This window comes from Hipposideros armiger, unplaced genomic scaffold (genome assembly GCF_001890085.2).
Source record: "Hipposideros armiger isolate ML-2016 unplaced genomic scaffold, ASM189008v1 scaffold_581, whole genome shotgun sequence".
Taxonomy (NCBI): Eukaryota; Metazoa; Chordata; class Mammalia; order Chiroptera; family Hipposideridae; genus Hipposideros; species Hipposideros armiger.
In genome coordinates, this window is record NW_017731931.1 from 280,010 (window position 1) to 299,987 (window position 19,978).

A 19,978-nucleotide genomic window follows, 5' to 3' on the forward strand; every position below is an offset into this window, starting at 1 on the left:
TCTCTATCCTGATAGGAGTCCAGCCTTTCAGCAAATCCTGTTGAATCTACCCACACAATATAGAAATATATTAACCCAATGCTCCACCTTGGTGCAAACCACCATCGTTTCCATCTATATCGTCTAAACTGTCTACCTTCATCCGCTCTTGCAACTCTTCAGTCCCTTCTCCAAAAGCAGCTAGATTGGTCTTTTAAACATCAGACTATAACACCTCCCTGGTTAACACCTCCAATGGTTTTCCATTTCACTTAGAATAAAATTCAAACTTCTTTCCATGCCCTTGAAGGCCCAGCATTTATCGGACCTCACCACTATCTGGCCTTCATCTCCTGCAGTTCTTTCCCTGGCTCATTCAGTTCCTGCCACACTAACCTCAGGGGCTCTGCGGTGAGCTGGTCCCTCTGCCCTAGTGGCCTCCATGGATCTTTCTTTGCATGGCTCTCATTTCTTTCAGAACTCATGCAAAATTTCACTCTCATGCCTACCCTCCCTGGGCAGCCTATATAACATAGCCAGGCTCCCCAACACCCCCACCCCCACCCCCATCACCACTGCCACCTTCTACTCCCTTACACTCTTTTTTGTTTCTTCTCAGCACTTATTTCTCTAATATTATATGTGTGCTCATTGTTTGTCTCTCCCACTAGGCACCATGTAATGCGCCAGTAGTGCAGGAACTTGATTTGTTCCTCATTCTATCGCACTCCCTGTAGCATAGGGGACATTCTTGAAGTGTTCGTTGAATGAATGATGAATGAATGTCACAACTGTAGCTGTTTCATTGATTTATTCATTTGTTTAGCATATCCTCCCCATGTAAATGTAAACTCTGTGAAGATTGGGAACGTGTCCCTTTAGTTGACTACTATATCCCAAGATTTGAACAGGACTATAAAAGCGACAAGCGCAAAGAAATGTTAAAGGAAGGGGGGGGGGCAACTAAAATGCCTGAAGTTGCTAAGGGAGGCCTAACAGATAAAACGACATCCAAACTGGAACTGAAAAGGAATAGAAACTAAAAGGACCAAGAAAGATAAGATTTCAAGCAGAAGCGATCTCGCGAGGTGTTGGGCAGCCAAGATGGCTTCCGGCGCTTGCCGCCACACTTAATATGGCGACCTGGGAGCGCTCCTGGAAGAAATCACGCGAGAGCTGCATTACGGCTACTGTCCGCGAATTGAGCCGGGGGTGTGGAGCAGCCAAGATGGAGCCGGCAGCCGGTGTCCCCGGCCCGCTGATCATGAACAACAAGCAGCCCCAGCCGCCGCCGCCGCCGCCTCCGGCAACCGCGCAGCCTCCACCCGGGACACCGCGGGCCGGCGGGGGCCTCCTGCCCGGGGGCAAAACACGGGAGTTCAACCGCAACCAGCGCAAAGACTCGGAGGTCAGGAGCTTCGGGGAGCGAGGCTAGCACCGGAGGGCGGCGGCGGCAGGGGGCCCGAGCCCCGGGCAGCTCTCGGGTCCATGATGGGTTTCCCAGAGGGTTCGACAGGGCCTGGCCGGGGAGCTGTCATTTTACAGCGAAGAGAGCGATACGTAAGGCTGGTACCCCCGGGCCGGGGATGAGATGCCGGGGACTCAGCCCCGAGCTCCGCCGCCCGGGAGAACCCCCCGGAGCTGGTGACGGCTGGTTGGTTCCTCCCGGGCGGGAGCTGTGGACGCGGCCTCGCGGCCCCAGTTCGAGTGGGACATGTCAGTGGTCCGCTTGCGCTCCAGGGGGCCGCGCGGCCGACCCCTGAGCCTGACCATCTCTGGCCTCGGGTCCTGTGGGTCCCGTAGCGCTCGGTGGCCGGCGTGTGTGGGCAGGGAACGGGCTGCCCAGTGCTTGGAAGGCACTTGGAAGCTGCACGGAGCTACTTATCACTAACAGTACTACGGCGCCCGAGGTTGTGCGAGTAGGAGGGGGGATCATTCCCGGTTCATTCTGACCTGAGCCAGTGCAGCTGTGCCGGTGCGGGGGGGTTGGTGTACCCAGGTGCGCCCGATGCTGAACTGTTGAAGATCAGAAATACACATTTTAAACATGAGTTAGGGCTCAGCATTCCCTCCTCTCTTACTACTGGGCTGTTCCTCCCTTTCCGGAGACACCGGAGTCTGGAGCTGACGAGTCACCTCACCCCAGAGTTAAAGAATTCCTCCCACTGCCTCCCAAATGTAGAATTCATGAATGAAGACGTGTCGCAGCGTTTTAGGGCTTCTTAATCAGCAGGTTCCCAGAGCACTTACTATGAGGTCTCCTTCACCCAAGACAACTCCCAGGCTAATCAGTCAGGCACTTAATAATGAGAGGGAATTCCTCACTGTCCGAGCATCGTGTATCAGGTCATACCAGAGTGATGATACTGTCTTTAGACATGTGGAATTAGTTCCTCTCAAGCTCTTGTTTTTTGTTGGCAAGTGCACACCTCTGGTAAAACGTGTTAAAACTTGGCAAGTCCAAAGCAGAGATACTTTGAGCTGGAAGTGAATTATCTGAAAAAGCAATGAAACAGACCTGTTAGGAGCTCTTGCATGGTGGGGTGATGGGACATCCAGAGTGACTACTTAGTAATTTTTCAAGGGTGGAAGATTATGAAAGTGGCAGGGGGAACCCGCCTTCATAACCAGAGGATTTATAGTTTAAAAAGAGTTTTACATTTTCCTTAGCCTGAATGGTCAAATAAATAACCTCTGATGCATTTAAATTTCTCTTTCTGCCCTCTCATTCCTGTATAGACTCAACACATGGAAGGTCAGTCAGTGAGGACATTTAAGCTGAGACACCTGTGTAAATTCGTTTTCTTAGAGATACTGATGCTGTGCTCAGCTCCTTCTGGAGCCATAGCTGGAATCACTGGGCTGGGATCCTGAGCAGTGCCTGGAGGACAGGGAGGCTGACACTTGATAAGCGCCCACCCTGTGCTACATAATTTCGACTGGTGCTTAAAAACCTTCAAGATAGATTTTTTTTGTCATCCCCAGTCCATAAATGAAGAAACTGGAGCTCAGTACCTTGTGAAAGTATACACTCTGTTGCCTCCGAGTAAGGAGTAGAGTTCTTCATGTCATTCAGTGTTTGTGGGTATGTTATGTCATTTTGTGGGTGGTGTTTGCCTTCCCAAGTGTTATAGATTGTAATTAAGCCTGAGGACTTTACATATTTCTTCACTTCTTCTCTCTGACCAGAACAAGGCTTCCAAGATGGTGTGCTCTCAGTGATCACCTATCCCCAGCAGTAAAAAGATTCTCTTTGTCACATTCTGTCTCCTGTGTGGGGAAGAGAAGCCATTCTGTTCAGCTACGGCCTTCTCTGTCAGCTCTCAATGAAATTTGAGAGAAGGGCAGGAAGGCTGAGGGTGTCAGTACTCATTCTGTCTTGAGCTGTTGATAGTTCACTAGCCAGAAAGAAGTAAGGCTTCCGGAATCTTAGCACCATGTGGAATGCTCATTCACTGCTCAGAATACATAGAAGCTTTGTGTTCATTCATCCCACAAGTGTTTATTTGAGTATAAACCATTAATTCACTCATTCATGCCAAGCAGTGTGCTGGGCATTGTGAAATCATTGGTGAGCAAAATGGACAAAGTTCCCACTCTCAAGGAACTTGCAGTCTTACAGAGGCAGACACTTACCGAATACACGTACCAGTATATAATTGTAAGTTACGATAAGTGCTCGGAAGAAAAAGTACAAGGTGCTCTGAGAGACCTGAACTAGGAGACAAAATATTGTGATATAAAACATCAGAAAAGTGGAGGCAGTGGTGTCCTGTAACAACAACAGTATCCCTGGAAACATATGTGTTTCTTCCTTCGGGAAACACTCACAGTGATCTTTGGCATCGCTCTCTCCTATTCTTAACAGGGCTATTCTGAGTCACCAGACCTCGACTTTGAATATGCTGACACCGACAAGTGGTCCGCAGAGCTCTCGGGTAAAAAGCACAGACCTTCATGTTATGTGGGGCTGTTTTTTTCCTTATTGGTCTTTAGTAAAATTAAGAGTGAATGTCATTTTGGACTTCATCCCCCCCCCCCAGTTAGTCCTAGTAATGATATATATAAAACCTGTTAATCATTGGCTTCCAGCCTGTGTATCTCATAATTGTGGCTTGTCCTTTACTTGTATGAAGCGTCTCGTGTGGTCAGCTCAGCTGCGTGAGGCCCAGTCCCAGTGTGGACAGTGATGCTCCTTGGCCATGTGCTCTCCCCCTGACAGTGGTCTCTCCTAGAGCCGGGAGTCACGAGGAATGCCAGCAAGGGCGCCTGCATCTGTGCACATCTGTCACTGCAGCTTGCTCATGTGTGATATGAGGTTAACCTGAGCTGCTTCTCTAGCTTCCACAGTACAGGTCTTCTTCAGGAGGTAGCAGCCACTTGAGAGACACATGTTCACGGTGGCAGTCAGCCTCGGGCGTGGCATGATGGGATCGATGTGCACAGACTGGAAATGCCTGGATTTATGCGTAACTGGCATTCTGGTTAGCTACAAGGGAAGGCAGCATTCTCTCCATTGCGTGCATCAGAGCACTAAGACCCCCTTAGTAATTAGAAAACATAGTCCAGGAGTGACTGTCTCGGGCAGAGTTGAGCCTAGAAGCAAACACCTTATCTTCTCTGCTACATGTGAAACCTGCTGTGGAATATGGACATGGAGCTGATAAGACTTTGTTCTTGACAGAGCTCTACAGCTACACAGAAGGGCCAGAATTCTTGCTGAATAGAAAATGCTTTGAGGAAGACTTCCGGATCCATGGTGAGATGATTTCCTCCACTCTTGGTTCCTTTCACCCCACATCAAGAGCGCTACAGGGTTTCTCTTAGTCATCTGAATGACCTGAGTCATCCTGGAGTGGCCTGCTGAACCATGATTATTCCAGGCCAGATGTAACATTTTGGGTGGGCTTGCAAGTACTCTGGTGGTGGCATTTCAGAATGTGAGCATTGGGGGGGGGAAAGAAACTTCATGTGATTAAACTTGCACCAAACATAGCAGTGTTTCAGTCTGGAAATTCAAATTCATAGAGCAGCAGTGTGACCTTATCCCTTACGTGGAAAGTAACGTGGTGTTCATTCCATTGTGAGGATTTTCCTGGACTCAAGTGTAACTAGGGTCCCTTTCCCTGCAGTGACAGACAAGAAGTGGACTCAGCTGGACACCAACCAGCACCGCACCCATGCCATGAGGCTCCTGGACGGCTTAGAAGTCACTGCCAGGGAGAAGCGACTGAAGGTGGCACGGGCAATTCTCTACGTTGCCCAAGGTACTGAGTTGCCCAGAGCCCCCTGGCACCTCCTTTGGTGACGACGCCCAGTCAGATACGGGAGGGGCTCAGTGAGCGTACCCTGTGCTCGCAGGCACCTTCGGGGAGTGCAGCTCGGAGGCAGAAGTGCAGTCCTGGATGCGCTACAACATCTTCCTGCTGCTGGAGGTGGGCACGTTCAATGCTTTGGTGGAGCTTCTGAACATGGAAATAGAGTGAGTTCTCCTGAGGGGCTTGAGTGGGTGGGGAGGCAGGAGGCAGGGGGGCAGGAACAGAGCTTACGGAACTCCCTGGTCCCAGGCTCCAGTCTGACCAGCAGCCTGAATAACGGGAGCTGCTCACCCAAACCTTGATGACTGATGAGGGGCCCCTGCAGCTCACTAACACCAGAGATTTCACCAGGCAGTGCGGGTCCTGCCAAGGCCTGTGGTACCTTCTCAGAAGGAGGCCTCTCCTTTGAACTCTCTTTTGAACCTGCAGACTGCACTGTGTTTGCACTGCCGTTTCCCCTCAGCAGGAGGTCAGGCAGCAGTCTGACACGTGGAATCAGCCAAAGCCTACTGTAGCCCGTGTCACCTCTAGTCCTTTGTTCGGTGGACAGGTCAGCTGCTGCCCATCTAGGGATAACACCATCAATAAAAATAGCTAAGAACACTCACTGACAGCATGTGTGTCCCAGGCATTGGGCTGAGTACATTACATGTACTAATTCATGTTAATGACATAGGTACTATTACTATCCCCATTTTGCAGATGGGGAAATTGAGGCACAAAGAAGTTAAGTACGGGGGCCGGCCGAGTGGCTCGGTTGGTTAAGAGCGCAAGCTCTGAGCAACAGGGTTATGGTTCGTTTCCCACATGGGCCAGTGAGCTGCACCCGAGCTGAGCTGCCAACCGGTGGCAGGATAACTCAGCTGATGAGAGCACATGCTCCTAACAACAAAGTTGCTGGATCAACTCCTACATGGGATGGTGGGCTATGCCCACCCGCAACTAAGATTGAACATGGCACCTTGAGCTGAGCTGCCCTGAGCTGCTGGTGGGCGGCCAGATGGCTCAGTGGTTAGAGTGTGCGCTCTTAGCAGCAAGGTTTCTGGTTTGGGATGGGGGGCTATGCCTCCCCGCAACTAAGATTGCACATGGCACCTTGAGCTGAGAGGCTGCGAACTGCCAATGGGTGGCCGGATGGCGACTGGACTTGGAGCTGAGCTAGCTGCGCCCTCCACAACTAAGATTGAAGGACAACAACTTGGCTGTTTCCTTTCCCCAATTCCCCAACACTGTTCCCCTTCCCCAATTCCCCAATAAAATATTTAAAAAAGAAGTTGAGTACCTTACTCTAGAGCACATAGCTAGTAAGTATTAGAGCCAGGATTCAAACCTTCACAGTCTGGTCCAGGGCCTGCGTTCTTAGCACTGGGTCCTGTGGCCTCTTGTGTAGCCTAAGCATATATCATAGGGTTTTCTTTCCCCGTTGGACAGCACTTGTCAGGGGAACTACTTCTCTTCCCTCCTGGGGGAAGGCACTGACTCTCCAATCTCTCCTGCAGTAACAGCGCCGCCTGCAGCAGTGCGGTGAGGAAGCCGGCCATCTCCCTGGCTGACAGCACAGACCTGAGGTGAGGCCACAAGCTTGGGTTCCCTGAGTGTTAGCCAGAGAATAAGATCAGAGCAGAAGTGTGTGTGTGTGTGTGTGTGTGTGTGTGTGTGTGTGTGTGTGTGTGTGCGTGCGTGCGTGTGTGTGTGCGCGCGCGCGCATCGGCAGGGAGAGGGGGTTCCTTGCTGTATGCACATTCCTTTTGCCCACAGTAACCTGCAGATATGATGGGCTCAGTGTGGGATTAGTTGGCCTGGCTGAGGGGGACTCTGGGTTGAGACTCTCAGAGGAAATCCTGGGTGAAGACACCTTGAATAGAGCTGCCTGTCCACACTGCTGCTGAGAACTCGGTGGTGTAGCATTTTGTATTTGAATGAAACACATGGCGTGGCTCCTTGGGTTCCCACCTTCTCATGCACAGCTTGCCCCCCAACTATGGAAGGTTAGTCTGGACAACTTCCTGATGTGTGCAGGAAGCAATAGCAATTGCTCAGCAACAGGATCACCTTCTCATTTTTGTGAGGATTAAACCTGTCTCTTTTTATGCATTTGGAGTGCATTCAGACAGGGTGTTGGTGGTGTCCCCCACTGTAGTTAGGGTCCCTGGGCATCACCCTGTTTGCTTCCGATTTCCACTCCATCAGGGTAAACACCTTGTTCTCACTTCCACCCTGCTCTGCTTCGGTGGACCCAACCCCCACTTTCCCAACTCACTCCCACCTCTGTGTTTGTCATTCCAGGAAGCTTAGGGCAGTAAAGTGGCCTCGCCATTCTTGTTCATATTCATTCATTCAGCAACCATTTATTACGCACCTGCTTTGAATAAGCACTTTGCTAGCCCCTGGAGATGGAAAACAGAATCAGACCTGGTCCCAGCCTTAGCAACAAGGGGCGGGGGAGGAAGCCCCAAGAGGTGCTCCGTGGCTCTCCCCCATAGCTCGCCTTTGTGCACAGGCTTTTCTCATGTCAGCAGGGGTTGGAGGAAGCCAGAGGTGCTCCCTTCACCCCCCATCCTGCTCTGTTTTCTTGTCCCCAGGGTCCTGGTCAACATCATGTACCTGATTGTGGAGACCGTTCACCAGGAGTGTGAGGGTGATAAGGCCGAGTGGAGGAGGATGCGACAGACCTTCAGGGCCGAGCTGGGTAGGACCCTGGGAACCCTGGCTCGAGGCTCTTCCTGGGAGCTGAAGCTGGCGGGCTTTGGGAAGTCCTCTTCCTGCTTGTAGTCCTGATGTCTTTGTGTCACCTCCAGGTTCCCCGCTGTACAACAATGAGCCGTTTGCCATCATGCTGTTTGGAATGGTGACCAAATTTTGCAGCGGCCATGCCCCTCACTTCCCCATGAAGAAGGTTCTCTTGCTGCTTTGGAAGACAGTATTGGTGAGCACTTCCTTAAAGGGGACTCAGGTGCTGGGGATAGGGCGGGGGGGAGTTGGGGCTCCTATTCTCCCCTAGGGCTCACCCTCCCTTCTTTCAGAGTAGGCCAGCTCTGTGGAGCCAGGGCTCAGTGAGCTCAGGACCACTTTGGAGTGGTCAACACCTTTTATCTTGGCCCCACATCCTCTTGGTTCCTCACGAAGCCTCACTGAAGCCAGAGAGGAAAGTCGAATTGCTCAGAAACAGTGAGACTAAGTGACACTGCTGGGGTTTTGGCTTCTAGGGGGATGTTTAGTGAAAGCTTCTTCTTTTTTTTAGATTTTAACATCCAACAATATATAGTTGACCCTTGAATAACATGGATTTGAACTGCACAGGTCCACTTATATGCGCATTTAAAAAATGTAAGTGGCCTTGTGCAGTTCAAACCATTGTTGTTCAAGAGTCAGCTGTATTTTCAATCTGTGGTTTTGAATCCACATATGAGGAGGGCCAATGTAAGTTACATGGGGATTTTCAACTGCGTGGGGTGTCGGCACCCCACCCCTCACATTGTTCAAGGATCAGCTCTATTTCCAGCTTGACTTTGAAAGACTGGCTTGTACAGCTTTGGAAGCATATGAGTCTCTGACTTTTCTAGGATCTTGAAGGGTTAGGCTCTTCAGTCTGCCTTTTTAAAAAAAAAAAAAAAGGGTTTTTTTCTTTTTAATTTTTTTATTGGGGAACACTGTGTTTTTCCAGGACCCATCAGCTCCAAGTCAAGTAGTTGTCTTCAATCTAGTTGTGGAGGGCGCAGCTCCTTGTCCCTGTGGGAATCGAACCGGCAACCTTGGTGTTATGAGCCTGCTCTCTAACTACCTGAGCCAACTGTCCGCCCCAAGTCTGCCTTTGTTTTACTTGAAGAGTATGTTGTACAGAGAGCTAAATGTATCTGTGCAATAGACTCCATCAGACTGTTTTCTCCTCTCTCTTCCTGATGTCACTGAACTCTCCTGTGGGTGGATTTAGTCCCTTGTTCAGAGGTTGTGTAGGTCTCTGTAAAGATGTGGGTCATGGTGTCATGGGTGCTCCCAAGCCTGACACAGGGATCAGGGACCCGCTTGACGTGTTGACCCTGGCTCTGCACCCTGTGTGTGACGCAGTGCACCCTGGGAGGCTTTGAGGAGCTGCAGAGCATGAAAGCTGAGAAACGCACCATGCTGGGCCTCCCCCCACTGCCTGAGGACAGCATCAAAGTGGTCCGCAACATGAGGGCCGCCTCCCCACCAGCATCCGCCTCTGACCTGATTGAGCAGCAGCAGAAACGGGGCCGACGGGAGCACAAGGTTAGGGTGACAGAGGGCCCTGTGACTCCCGAGGATTCTCAAAGCACACACACGCGGCGGCATGGCCCCTGGACAAGTGGAAATTGTCTCTGATTAGCTAGTCAGAGTGAAGGCCTCCAGGGCAGGGACACTGTGTCCCCAGCCCAGGGCCTAGTTTATAGTGGGGACTCAGGACGTGGCACTGTGGAGGGACTGGGGCAAGAAATGATTGGTCATTTGGGCCCGATCTTGACGTCCTTGGCGCTCTACCTACCTCCATTCTGTGTTACAGCCTCACTAGCTTCCTTGCCCTTTTCTGGTTCGTCAGTTGGCTCTTTTGTCTGCTCGCCCCTCTCTCTATGTCAGGCTCTGATAAAGCAGGACAACCTGGATGCCTTCAACGAGCGGGATCCCTACAAAGCCGATGACTCTCGAGAAGAGGAAGAGGAGAATGATGATGACAGTAGTCTGGAGGGAGAGACGTTCCCTCTCGAGCGGGACGAGGTGATGCCTCCCCCACTACAGCACCCCCAGATCGACAGGCTTACCTGCCCGAAGGGGCTCCCATGGGCTCCCAAGGTCAGGTGAGTCTCGGACCTTTGGAGCACTCTTGGCTTCTGAAACCAGAGTCTTCACACCCTCAGGCCTGGCACCTGGCCTGAGTCGCAACCTGAGGTCCTCTGCAGGGGCACGCTGATCTTGGCTCTGGGATAAGGCTCTCTTAAGAGTACACTGTGCTGGCCTGGGGGTGTCGGGGCTGGCCTTACTGACCTTGCACAGAGACCCTTTTATGGCTCTTGAGTCAGTAATAGGAGTTAGCTGTTAGTTAGATATACTAGCAAAGGAGGATGAGAAAAATTAAAACCAGGACATTTAAGTGAACCTATCTCCCACCCACCCTAGGGTTGTATATGGTTTTTAACAGAAAAATTACAGATTAGGGAAGAGTTTTTTTAGATTCATAATTAAGATATTTGAGGTACATGTGAGATACATCAATAGGATGGAAAGGTACTTGTAAGTGGTAGCTATTTGAAAAGGCACCAACTTAAGAAACAGATGAACATGTGAAAGGCTGTAGAAGTCATTTTCTTGATCCAGATAAAGCCCCAGTTTTCAGTGATCCATGATGAGAATACAAAACAGGTCATCAAAAAATGTAACATATATATGCTGATTGTTTCAAACAGTAAAATGTGACTCATGAAAAAAATCAGTAGCTTATAGCTCTAATTGTTGTAAAACTTTTAAATATTTGAGTTCTGTTAATAAACTTGTTATTAATATCTGAATAAAGTATGTTTTTAAGTTTGTTGTATCACCTTAATTTTATGAGTAAAGTAGTTACACATAATATCTTTTCAGGTTGTTTTTCCAACAACCTGATGAAAGACATTAAAAGAGTCTGAAGATTTCAGTTCTTTTTTTTTTTGTCCCCAAAAAAAGAAAAACAATTGTGGGAGACTTTTCCTTCTGGCTTCACACTTGCTGGATGTTCTTTACTTTATTAACCTTGACTTGAAATAACGTTTAATAAAAGCCTTGCTCAATTTCTTTGGCAGAGAGAAAGACATTGAGATGTTCCTCGAGTCTAGCCGCAGCAAATTCATAGGTTATACTCTAGGCAGGTGAGTGCGATCTGAGTTCCTTTTGAAGAAAGGTAACAAGAAATTCACTCTCCTGGCCTTTGGTGTTTGGGGATCCAGGTCAATTGATGTCTAGGCTTAACACAGGGCCTTCTTTATTCTCCAGTGACACGAACACAGTGGTGGGGCTGCCCAGGCCAATCCACGAAAGCATCAAGACTCTGAAACAGGTAGGCGGCTTTGGGTGAGTTTTTGGCCTAGTTTGGTCCCAGGTGAGTAAAGTGAGACCAGCCCGTTGGGAGAAGCCGTTTTAGACTCATCTGCATGAAGAAACCTGGGGTGGAGGAACAGGTGGGCTATGGCAATACCCTTTAAAACAATTCTTCATAATTTTTATTTATTTCAGCTGTGCTTTTATTGTGGACTTACTGGTGATTTATTTAAGATTATGTGACCTGACAGTTGTTAGAATTTTGAGGGGCCCATTAAATAGTCCCCCCTTTTCCTTGCCCAAGCTCTAAGGCAATTGCAATAGAGGAGTAGGTAGTGGAGATTGAAATACCAGCTTTATTGCTGATGAGAGCAATTGGAGATGAGGCATAAGAACACAGTAACACTAGTAGGTGTCCTAATCCCTTTCTTCCAGAATTAGACTCACCTACCCATCCCCAGGCAGTGCTGAAACCCTGCGCTGCCTGGTCAAGGAGCAGAAGAGAGCGCAGGCTTTTCTTTTTTTAAAGAGAAAAGAGAAAGGCGGTGGGCGGAGAATGTCCTGTTCCTCCTCCCACACTCACCAGTCGGTGACAGGAGTGAGTGTGGGAAGGGGCAGAGAGACCAGGCGTGTTGTGCATGTGTATGTCCTTCCACATGGGAGGAAACATCACGAGTGGGGAAGAGGTGTCCCCCTAACAACCTATCTGGAGCATAAATGTTTATGTTTTTGAAATATATTTTTGAAATTTGTAATACTAAGTGGGCCCCGTGCAGCTAGGCTTTTTGAGTCCTTAGTACTTGGTTCTGAGTACTCAAGTGCTTGATTCTAAGTACTTGAGTACTTGATTCTGCTTTTAATAGTTTTTTTCTCCTGTTGCTGTAGCTATCTGAAAGCCCCTTTCTCTCCCTTAATTTGCTTTTTTCTAATCTATTGTGTGCCTTTTATATTGCTTTTAAGAGGCCTGTGCCCACTTAGAAAAATATTTGGGGGTTGGGATTTTAGTTAGGGGTCTTTGTGGTGACTTAGCTCTCATTGAGAGAGTGTGTTTGAAGAAAATTATGTGGGGTCTTTGCCAGCGTGCAGGGTGTCTGGCCAGAGAATGAGAGGTGTCCCCCGATGCCTTCTTTCCCTTCTCTGTCCCCAGCACAAGTACACGTCGATTGCAGAGGTCCAGGCACAGATGGAGGAGGAGTACCTCCGCTCTCCTCTCTCAGGGGTGAGTTGGAGGCTGCTTCAGCCCAGGGTCCCCAGCTGTCCCCAGGCATGGTGCTCTCCTAGACCACGAAGCTGTCCCAGGCCCTGCCCTCCGAAAGCTCCCAGTCTCGCTCCCACTGCAGGGGTGGGATGTGTCTAGTGCAGGGGTTAAGAGCACAGACTCTGAGCCAGTCACCTGCCAGTGAAGCCAGGCTCCACCACTCAGTGGGTGACAACCTAGGCAAGTGCCTGCACCTCTTTGTGCTTTAGTTTCCTCACCTGACAAATGGGAATCATAACAGCGCCGTCTTCATAGAGCTGTAGTAAGGATTAACTGAGTTATTAATGCCTGTCCTGTATTATTCGTTATCCAAAGTCTGCTATCATTATCAACATTTACATCGGCTCTACAGATTCTCTTCCAGCCAGCTAGTAAGCTGGCTCCAGAGACTGGTCGGGACTGGGGTTTCTATTTGTACCATTGTGTTCAAAGGGAGAAGAGGAAGTCGAGCAAGTCCCCGCAGAAACCCTCTACCAGGGCCTGCTCCCCAGCCTGCCTCAGTACATGGTGTGTGTTCCTCCTCTTGACGTGTTGCCCCCCTCTAGAGGGCTCTGGATCTGGGAGCCCTTCGGTGGCCATCGGGGTACCGGCCATGGGATCGCCCTTCCCATTCCCCTGGCCGTGAGAGCATGCCCTGCCAGTGTCCTTCAGCCCCTCCTGCTGCCAGAGCCCCCTCCGGAAGGACCGCCTCTCAGGGCTTAGTCCTGCACCTGGGCGCTCTCATCCATGCTGGCTGAATGTCTGCTCCCCACCAGATCGCGCTGCTGAAGATCCTGCTGGCCGCAGCTCCCACCTCAAAAGCCAAAACAGACTCGATCAACATCTTAGCAGACGTCCTACCTGAGGAGATGCCGTGAGTATCACCGTTCCTGTGAACGGAGCAGGTCAAGCAGCAGAATAGAGGGGGAAAGGGACGTGCTTTCCTTTTGGTCCCACCATTTGTTAGGTTGATTTCTTTGTTTGGCTCCAAATCTCTGCAGGTTAAGTTGAGGGTATTCTTGGCTCAGGATTACTGGATGAAATATTTAATTTCAGTGGTTGGAGAGATGTCTTAATCCATTTGGCCTGGATTGTAGTGTAGACCCTGCCACTGAGCAAAGTGCAGAAAGTCATTTCCTCCTCTGTGACGCGAATCGGGCTGTGTTCAACATTTCCCAAAACCCTCCCTCGAAAGCTATGTGATTGGGACATCCAGGACATGTAGGTTCAGCTTCGGAACAATTTGCCAGCCAATAGCTGAACCTGAGCTGGGTGTGAGCGCTTTCCTGCTCTCCAGTGAACTGGCATAGAGAGTATTTGTGAATGTCTCAGGGTGATAGTGAAACCCTTAGGGAGTCTTCCTCCCTGGAGCACTAACCTCATCTGTTTGATGTGAGAATACAAACCGAGATCTGTTCTGCTGTGAGAGGGACCTGGCCTTGACCTGATCTCCTGTCTGCCAATACCGCCCAGCCCTGAGCCCAGCTCCCTGGTGGCTGGGCCAGGTGAGGGAGGAGGCAGGGCTTGGCTAATACTGAAAGGGGTGTCACAGAACACTAGGCCAGCATGCGCATCCTGGAATAAAGGGTTCCAGAGTCAAATATTATATCTCCTGGTTTAAAGATTTAAAATGAGAAGTCCTGAATTAAGAAACTGATTTAAATGTCTAATCACTCTGTTGTACACCTGAAACTAATACAATGTCATATGTCAACTGTAATTGAAAAATAAATTAAAAAAAAAAAGATTTAACTCAATGCTTCCTAAATTTATCTGACTCTGAAGCCCTTTCCCCCCATAACCTGAGACATCTCAAGGTACTGGTATTCTACAGAACCACTCTGAGACACACACATTAATATGGTGGCAGAAACTTAGGGGAGACCTGGAAAAGGAGAAGTTAATTATTGGAGGAACAGCAGGAAAATAGGCTAAGAATGTGTCTGGGGCATCACAAGGAAGAAGTAAATTGTGCTGAGCCAGACTGCTTGGGAGGTGGGTGGAGGAACCCCGGGCCTGCCCTCTGAGACATCCATGGGCATCTGGTGACGGGGGAGCCTTTGCTCAGAGAAGCATCCGGAATCTGAGCGCCTAGAAAGGAGGTGTTGTACATCCTGCTGGCTCACCCAGGTCTGTGTTTCCAGCACCACAGTGTTGCAGAGCATGAAGCTGGGGGTGGATGTGAACCGCCACAAAGAGGTCATCGTCAAGGCCATTTCTGCTGTCCTGCTGCTGCTGCTCAAGCACTTTAAGTTGAACCATGTCTACCAGGTACCTGCAGGGCCTTCCATCCTGTCCACTGGGCCAGGGCCGTAGGCAGCGCTGTTCCTCCCGCCCTGCACAACAGAGGCCTTGGCCTTCAAGCCGCCTTGAGCTCTGCATGCTTGTTCGAAGACAGTCTTCTAACCCCAAGGACTTTTATCAGTGGAGGAAAGGGTAAGGTCCTAAGGGGCATGCTCATTTTTTTCTTTTGGTTTTAGTTTGAATACATGGCCCAGCATCTGGTGTTTGCCAACTGCATCCCTTTGATCCTAAAGTTCTTCAATCAAAACATCATGTCCTACATCACTGCCAAGAACAGGTGATAAGGACCAGGAATCAGGAAGGGGTGGGTATGGCCAGGTGGCAGGGCTCCCAGCTGGCCTCTCCCACTGAGCGCCTTCTGCACCTACAAGCCAGAACTGTGCCAGGCATCAGGACACGAAGATGACTGAGACGGTTCCTGCCTGTGGAGAAGGCCAGTGTGTCAAACCTGAGTTTAGTCTAGTGACAGGTGTCTCATCCTGGGCTCAGTACTGTCCTAGCCTCAGGTCCTGTGCTTTCTCTTTTTTTTCTGAGGAGACCAGCCAGGCTGCCTGCTTTCTCTGAGGAGCTCAGCCACGTGCACTGTCATGCCCCGTCTGCTGACTCTTAAGCCCCCACCCCCCTCAGGGTGCCAGCTGTCCTTGATAATGCCTGCTCGTTAGTGTGGTACATCACAGGGTGAGCTGTCAGTCAGACACTGTCTCCAGTAGGGGCTTGGCATAAATTAACTGCCTTCAGAAATCAACTCCCAGCCCCAGATTTCATTGCTGTGGAGAAAACAGGGTCTCCACCCCTTATAAGACTACAAGTCCCTCTGGCCGGAAGGACCTTACAGGTTCTCTTGGAGCAGGTATTTCCTCCCCTGAGAGATGGGAAACCCAGGGTGGTGCAGACAAGGTAGATTCCTGCTTCCACTCCAACAAGTGAGAGTGGAAAGCCAGGGGCCAGCCCTGCCACAGCTGCTGTGCCAGCCCCCGGCCTTTGCTCAGGGTGGGCCCCTGGCTTCTCTTGTCCCCTGCAGCATTTCTGTCCTGGACTTCCCTCACTGCGTGGTGCATGAGCTGCCAGAACTGACTGCCGAGAGCCTGGTGAGTGGCGAGGCTCTCCCCAGCTATCCCTTTGGCGTGAGGGTCAGTGGTGGAGAGCCTGCCTCCCCCGATGCTGGGAGAGGGGTGTCTTCACAGGTCAGGTCATTGTTGAGTGCCTGGCTTTTAAAGCGCTCTAACTGCATAGAAGGGCCAGCAGGAGGTCCTTTGCGGCATGGAAAGATTTGAATGTAGGGATGAGTTTGCTGGAAGCGTAGTCTTCAGGGGTTGCTGACCCAGAGCTCACCTGGTCGAGCTGTTTCTCTCTCCCCACATTGGAGCTCTGAGGGGCCTCAGCTCTGAGAGAGCCTGTGCCCTAGGTTGTGGGGGCTGAGGCCACGGCCCTCAGTATCCTGTGGGAAAATTCTAGGGAGGGCCCCTTACTCCCTGCCAACTTCTGGGATGGGGTTCCCCCGGGGCTGAGGAGAGGAGAGAGTTCCTGGTACAGACATGAAGCGAGACTGGCAGCTCTGAGACCATACACGGGAGGGCCTTGGGGACCGCTGAGCGTCGCGCCACTGTGAGGGCCGTGATTGTTCTGGGTCTTCCCCGCAGGAAGCAGGTGACAATAACCAGTTTTGCTGGAGGAACCTCTATTCTTGTATCAATCTCCTGCGGATCTTGAACAAGCTGACCAAATGGAAGCATTCAAGGACAATGGTGAGCCAGCACGGTAACCAGGCATGGAATGTGGAGCTCAAAGCAGAGTGCCATGCCCTGTACCATCTCCCGCACCTGGGCGCAGGGGCCCCAGGGTGGGCTTGCTGCTGTGACCACAGCCCTCTCTTCTAACTTTCCTGTAGCCACATCCTTGCATTTTAAGGGCTGATTCGCTTCCTTGACGGGTTGAACTGGGGGCTGGAAGCAGCTTAGTTATGCACTGAAACAAGTCCACACTTATAAAAGGAATTCCTCTCTTATCTTCTCAACCTCCAATGGTACCATAACCAGGATTCTGGGAGTCTCCCTTAACCCTGAGCCTGTGGGTGCCTTTGGGGTGCAGAGGCCCATGAATCCTCTGTAATCGTAGGTACATGCACATAAGCAGTATTTCTGGTGAAGGAATTCATAGCTTCATATTCCAAAATGACACATAATTGGGGTGACTGACGATTCTGGTTTGTGTGGGACTCTCATGGTTTTAGTAGTGGAGGTCAGTTCCATGTCCCGGAAACCCCTTGGCCTGGGGAAAACTGACCGTCACCCAGAAGGGGTGAGCCCCTGGGTGGTGGTGCGAGCACTTATTTCCACCTTGCACATGGCCTGTCTGGCGCCCCTTCCCAGATGCTGGTGGTGTTCAAATCGGCCCCCATCCTGAAGCGGGCCCTGAAGGTGAAACAGGCCATGATGCAGCTGTATGTGCTAAAGCTGCTCAAGGTGCAGACCAAGTACCTGGGGCGGCAGTGGCGGAAGAGCAACATGAAGACAATGTCTGCCATCTACCAGAAGGTGCGGCATCGGCTGAATGACGACTGGGCCTATGGCAATGGTGAGGCCTGGCACGAAGAAGGTGGGGTGGGATGTAGAGGAAGAGGCGACATCTTTCCATCTACGCCAGGGGTTGACAAACTGCGGCTCACTAGCCACATGCGGCTCTTCGGGTACATCGTTCCGTCTGAAAACTTTGCCAACCCCTGGAAGAGCCAATCCTGTCCCTCACAATAATTTAAAAATTATTCAAGAGCCATAAATATATGTTTACATAATCACCATTATGTGAATAATATCCTTTAAAATTTTTATAAATGAAACTATGATAGTTTTATTTTCGTTTTCAATTTTACTTCAGAGCCACATGTACGTACCCAAAGAGCCGCATGTGGCTTGCGAGCCGCAGTTAGCGGAAACCTGGTGGCTCTTCCGTCTCAAAAGTCTGCCGACCCCTGATCATGTTCTAAGCTGCCCTCTGAAGAATCAGGATGGGAGTCTGGGAAGGACTTTGAGAAGCTGCCCAGGCTTGGCACCTGGTCACCCCCCATTCCTCTGTCCCTTCCCCAAAGCCAAGTCCTTCTCCAGGAATTGTCACAAGACTCAGCTTTTCTTTCCCTCCTGCAACTGCCTTGGTTATGGCCACCAAAATTCTCACAGCTCCAATTGGCTTTCCTGCCTCCAGTTTTTCCCCCCCATCAGTGCCTCAGACTTTGCCCCCGTGCTCATCAAACTGCAGATCTGGTGGTGGTACCGCCTGACTAAAACCATTAGCTTCTGATTCCCTTCGAATCAGAGCCAACGCATGTCCTCGTCTGCAGTGTGGTCCATCCTCTCTTCAGCCCAGACTCATCACACCCGGGGCTCTGCGCATCGGAGCGCTCAGTCCATGCGCATTGGCCAGGCTGTCCCCGCTTCTGTTCCTTCTCCCAGCAGGGTGCCTCCCTGCACCCCTAACTGTCCTGTATCTGCATGTGTTCTTCCCACTCTGAGCAGTGCCTTGGCTTCCTGGGCAGAGTGGGTTCCCTCGGCATTCCCTGAGCCCAGCGCACCACGGCCAAGCGACTGCGACTGCACTCCCAGTGCCCTGCGATTTGTACCTGGTCAGGGGATTGAGAGAAGGAGCTTATGAGGGGGTCTCCAGATTCTTCCTCTGATGGCAGAGAGCCAGGGAGAAGGGGGAAGGTGTCTTTCAGAGAAGCCTGCTGTACCTGTGCCCCCGTGCCAGGCCCGCGTAGACTGCAGTGTGGAGCCTCTTTCTCCGTAGATCTGCCTTTTCTCCTTGTACCTGACTTCCCTTTGTATCTAGGAAAGAAGTCCTGTCAGCATTCCTGAGGTTGGGGCTTAGAGGTTTCCTGGCCCCCCACCATTAGCAGTCAACATTCCCAGCCTGGGCTGGCCTGGCCCTGAGCTGCACTGAACCCAGGGGGCACTGCCACAGGGCTTGGCTCCTAACCATGTCTTCCTGCTTTGTCCCAGATCTTGATGCCCGGCCTTGGGACTTCCAGGCAGAGGAGTGTGCCCTCCGTGCCAACATCGAACGCTTCAATGCCCGGCGCTACGACCGGACCCACAGCAACCCCGACTTCCTGCCTGTGGACAACTGTCTGCAGAGTGTCCTGGGCCAGCGGGTAGACCTCCCTGAGGACTTCCAGATGAACTACGACCTCTGGTTGGAGAGGGAGGTCTTCTCCAAGCCCATTTCCTGGGAAGAGCTGCTCCAGTGAGGCTCCTGGGCAGGGGACTGAAGAGGAAAGGAGGGGTGATCTCCAGGTGCCTCAGGACCTGTCCTGGCTCATTGCTGCAGCGCTCCCATCCCCCTCCAGGTGGCAGCACAGCCCCACTGTGCACTCCCTCACCAGCTCTGGGTTGGCAGCTGAGTCCAGGTTTGGCCGCCTTGATCCGCAGCATCGTGCTGAGGAGCAGTCATCTCTGCTCGGGATCCTCTCATCCTTCACTCCTCCCGCCCTCCTCTCTGGACATGGTTGGTTGCAGCTCATTTCTCATTCAGCCCAAGGCTAGGAAACGCTGGGCTGGGCCGGGAACCCACTGCATCTGAATGTCAGGGGTCACACTGACTCTTGTTGAGACATGCAAATCCTTGGCAGGTCGGCTTGCCAAGGCGGAGGGTTTAGGATTTGGGCCAGGGCCAGACATTCAGAATCATGGTTTTGCTTTGGGGATTTCTGATGTCACTCCAGCCTACAGCCAAGGTTCATCCAGAAGAGTTGCAGAGGCTCGTGCAGCTGCCTCAGCACTTTGGTTTTGGACAGGGTCGGGGCCGGAAGAGAGGCTCTCCTTAACCAGGGGTGCCATTTTTCCTCTTGGTTTGCAAGGGTCTGTAAATATCTATATATAAATGTGTGGATTCTCTTGTGTTATGTTGGGATTTTTAATGTGTTTGTGTATTCAGTTTACATTAAAAAGAAGCAAAAAACAATCCCCCTTGTCATGTCTACAGGAAATGTGGAAATCTGGATATCCTCCCCATCTAGAACTTGGGTTTTCTTGCCAGCATTGATAGGTCCCGTGCCAAGCTGCCCACCTTTCCCATCTGAGGGGAAACGGAAGGGGAAGTTGGCACTTATCTAAAATGTTCTCTC

General features: G+C 51.0%; 1 protein-coding gene across 1 annotated transcript; it reads left to right on the top strand.

Annotated features, from left to right (window-relative positions):
* The first annotated feature begins 1,159 nt into the window (after positions 1-1,159).
* Positions 1,160-19,815, top strand: STRIP1 (striatin interacting protein 1). The gene is made up of 21 exons (XM_019624199.1): positions 1,160-1,387; positions 3,848-3,917; positions 4,664-4,738; positions 5,112-5,246; positions 5,341-5,461; positions 6,797-6,865; positions 7,880-7,986; positions 8,096-8,223; positions 9,363-9,545; positions 9,891-10,108; positions 11,087-11,152; positions 11,277-11,340; positions 12,469-12,540; positions 13,012-13,086; positions 13,335-13,432; positions 14,703-14,829; positions 15,039-15,139; positions 15,884-15,950; positions 16,503-16,607; positions 17,232-17,436; positions 18,855-19,815. The coding sequence occupies exons 1-21, from the start codon at positions 1,208-1,210 to the stop codon at positions 19,100-19,102; spliced, it is 2,514 nt and encodes an 837-aa protein (XP_019479744.1). The 5' UTR covers positions 1,160-1,207; the 3' UTR covers positions 19,103-19,815.
* The last annotated feature ends 163 nt before the right edge of the window (positions 19,816-19,978 follow it).

Coding starts and splice junctions, on each gene's coding strand:
- STRIP1 (XM_019624199.1), top strand. CDS start 1,208: ATGGAGCCGGCAGCCGGTGTCCCCGGCCCGCTGATCATGAACAACAAG. Junction 15,140..15,883: donor TACATCACTGCCAAGAACAG/GTGATAAGGACC, acceptor TGTCCCCTGCAG/CATTTCTGTCCTGGACTTCC. Junction 17,437..18,854: donor CGACTGGGCCTATGGCAATG/GTGAGGCCTGGC, acceptor GCTTTGTCCCAG/ATCTTGATGCCCGGCCTTGG.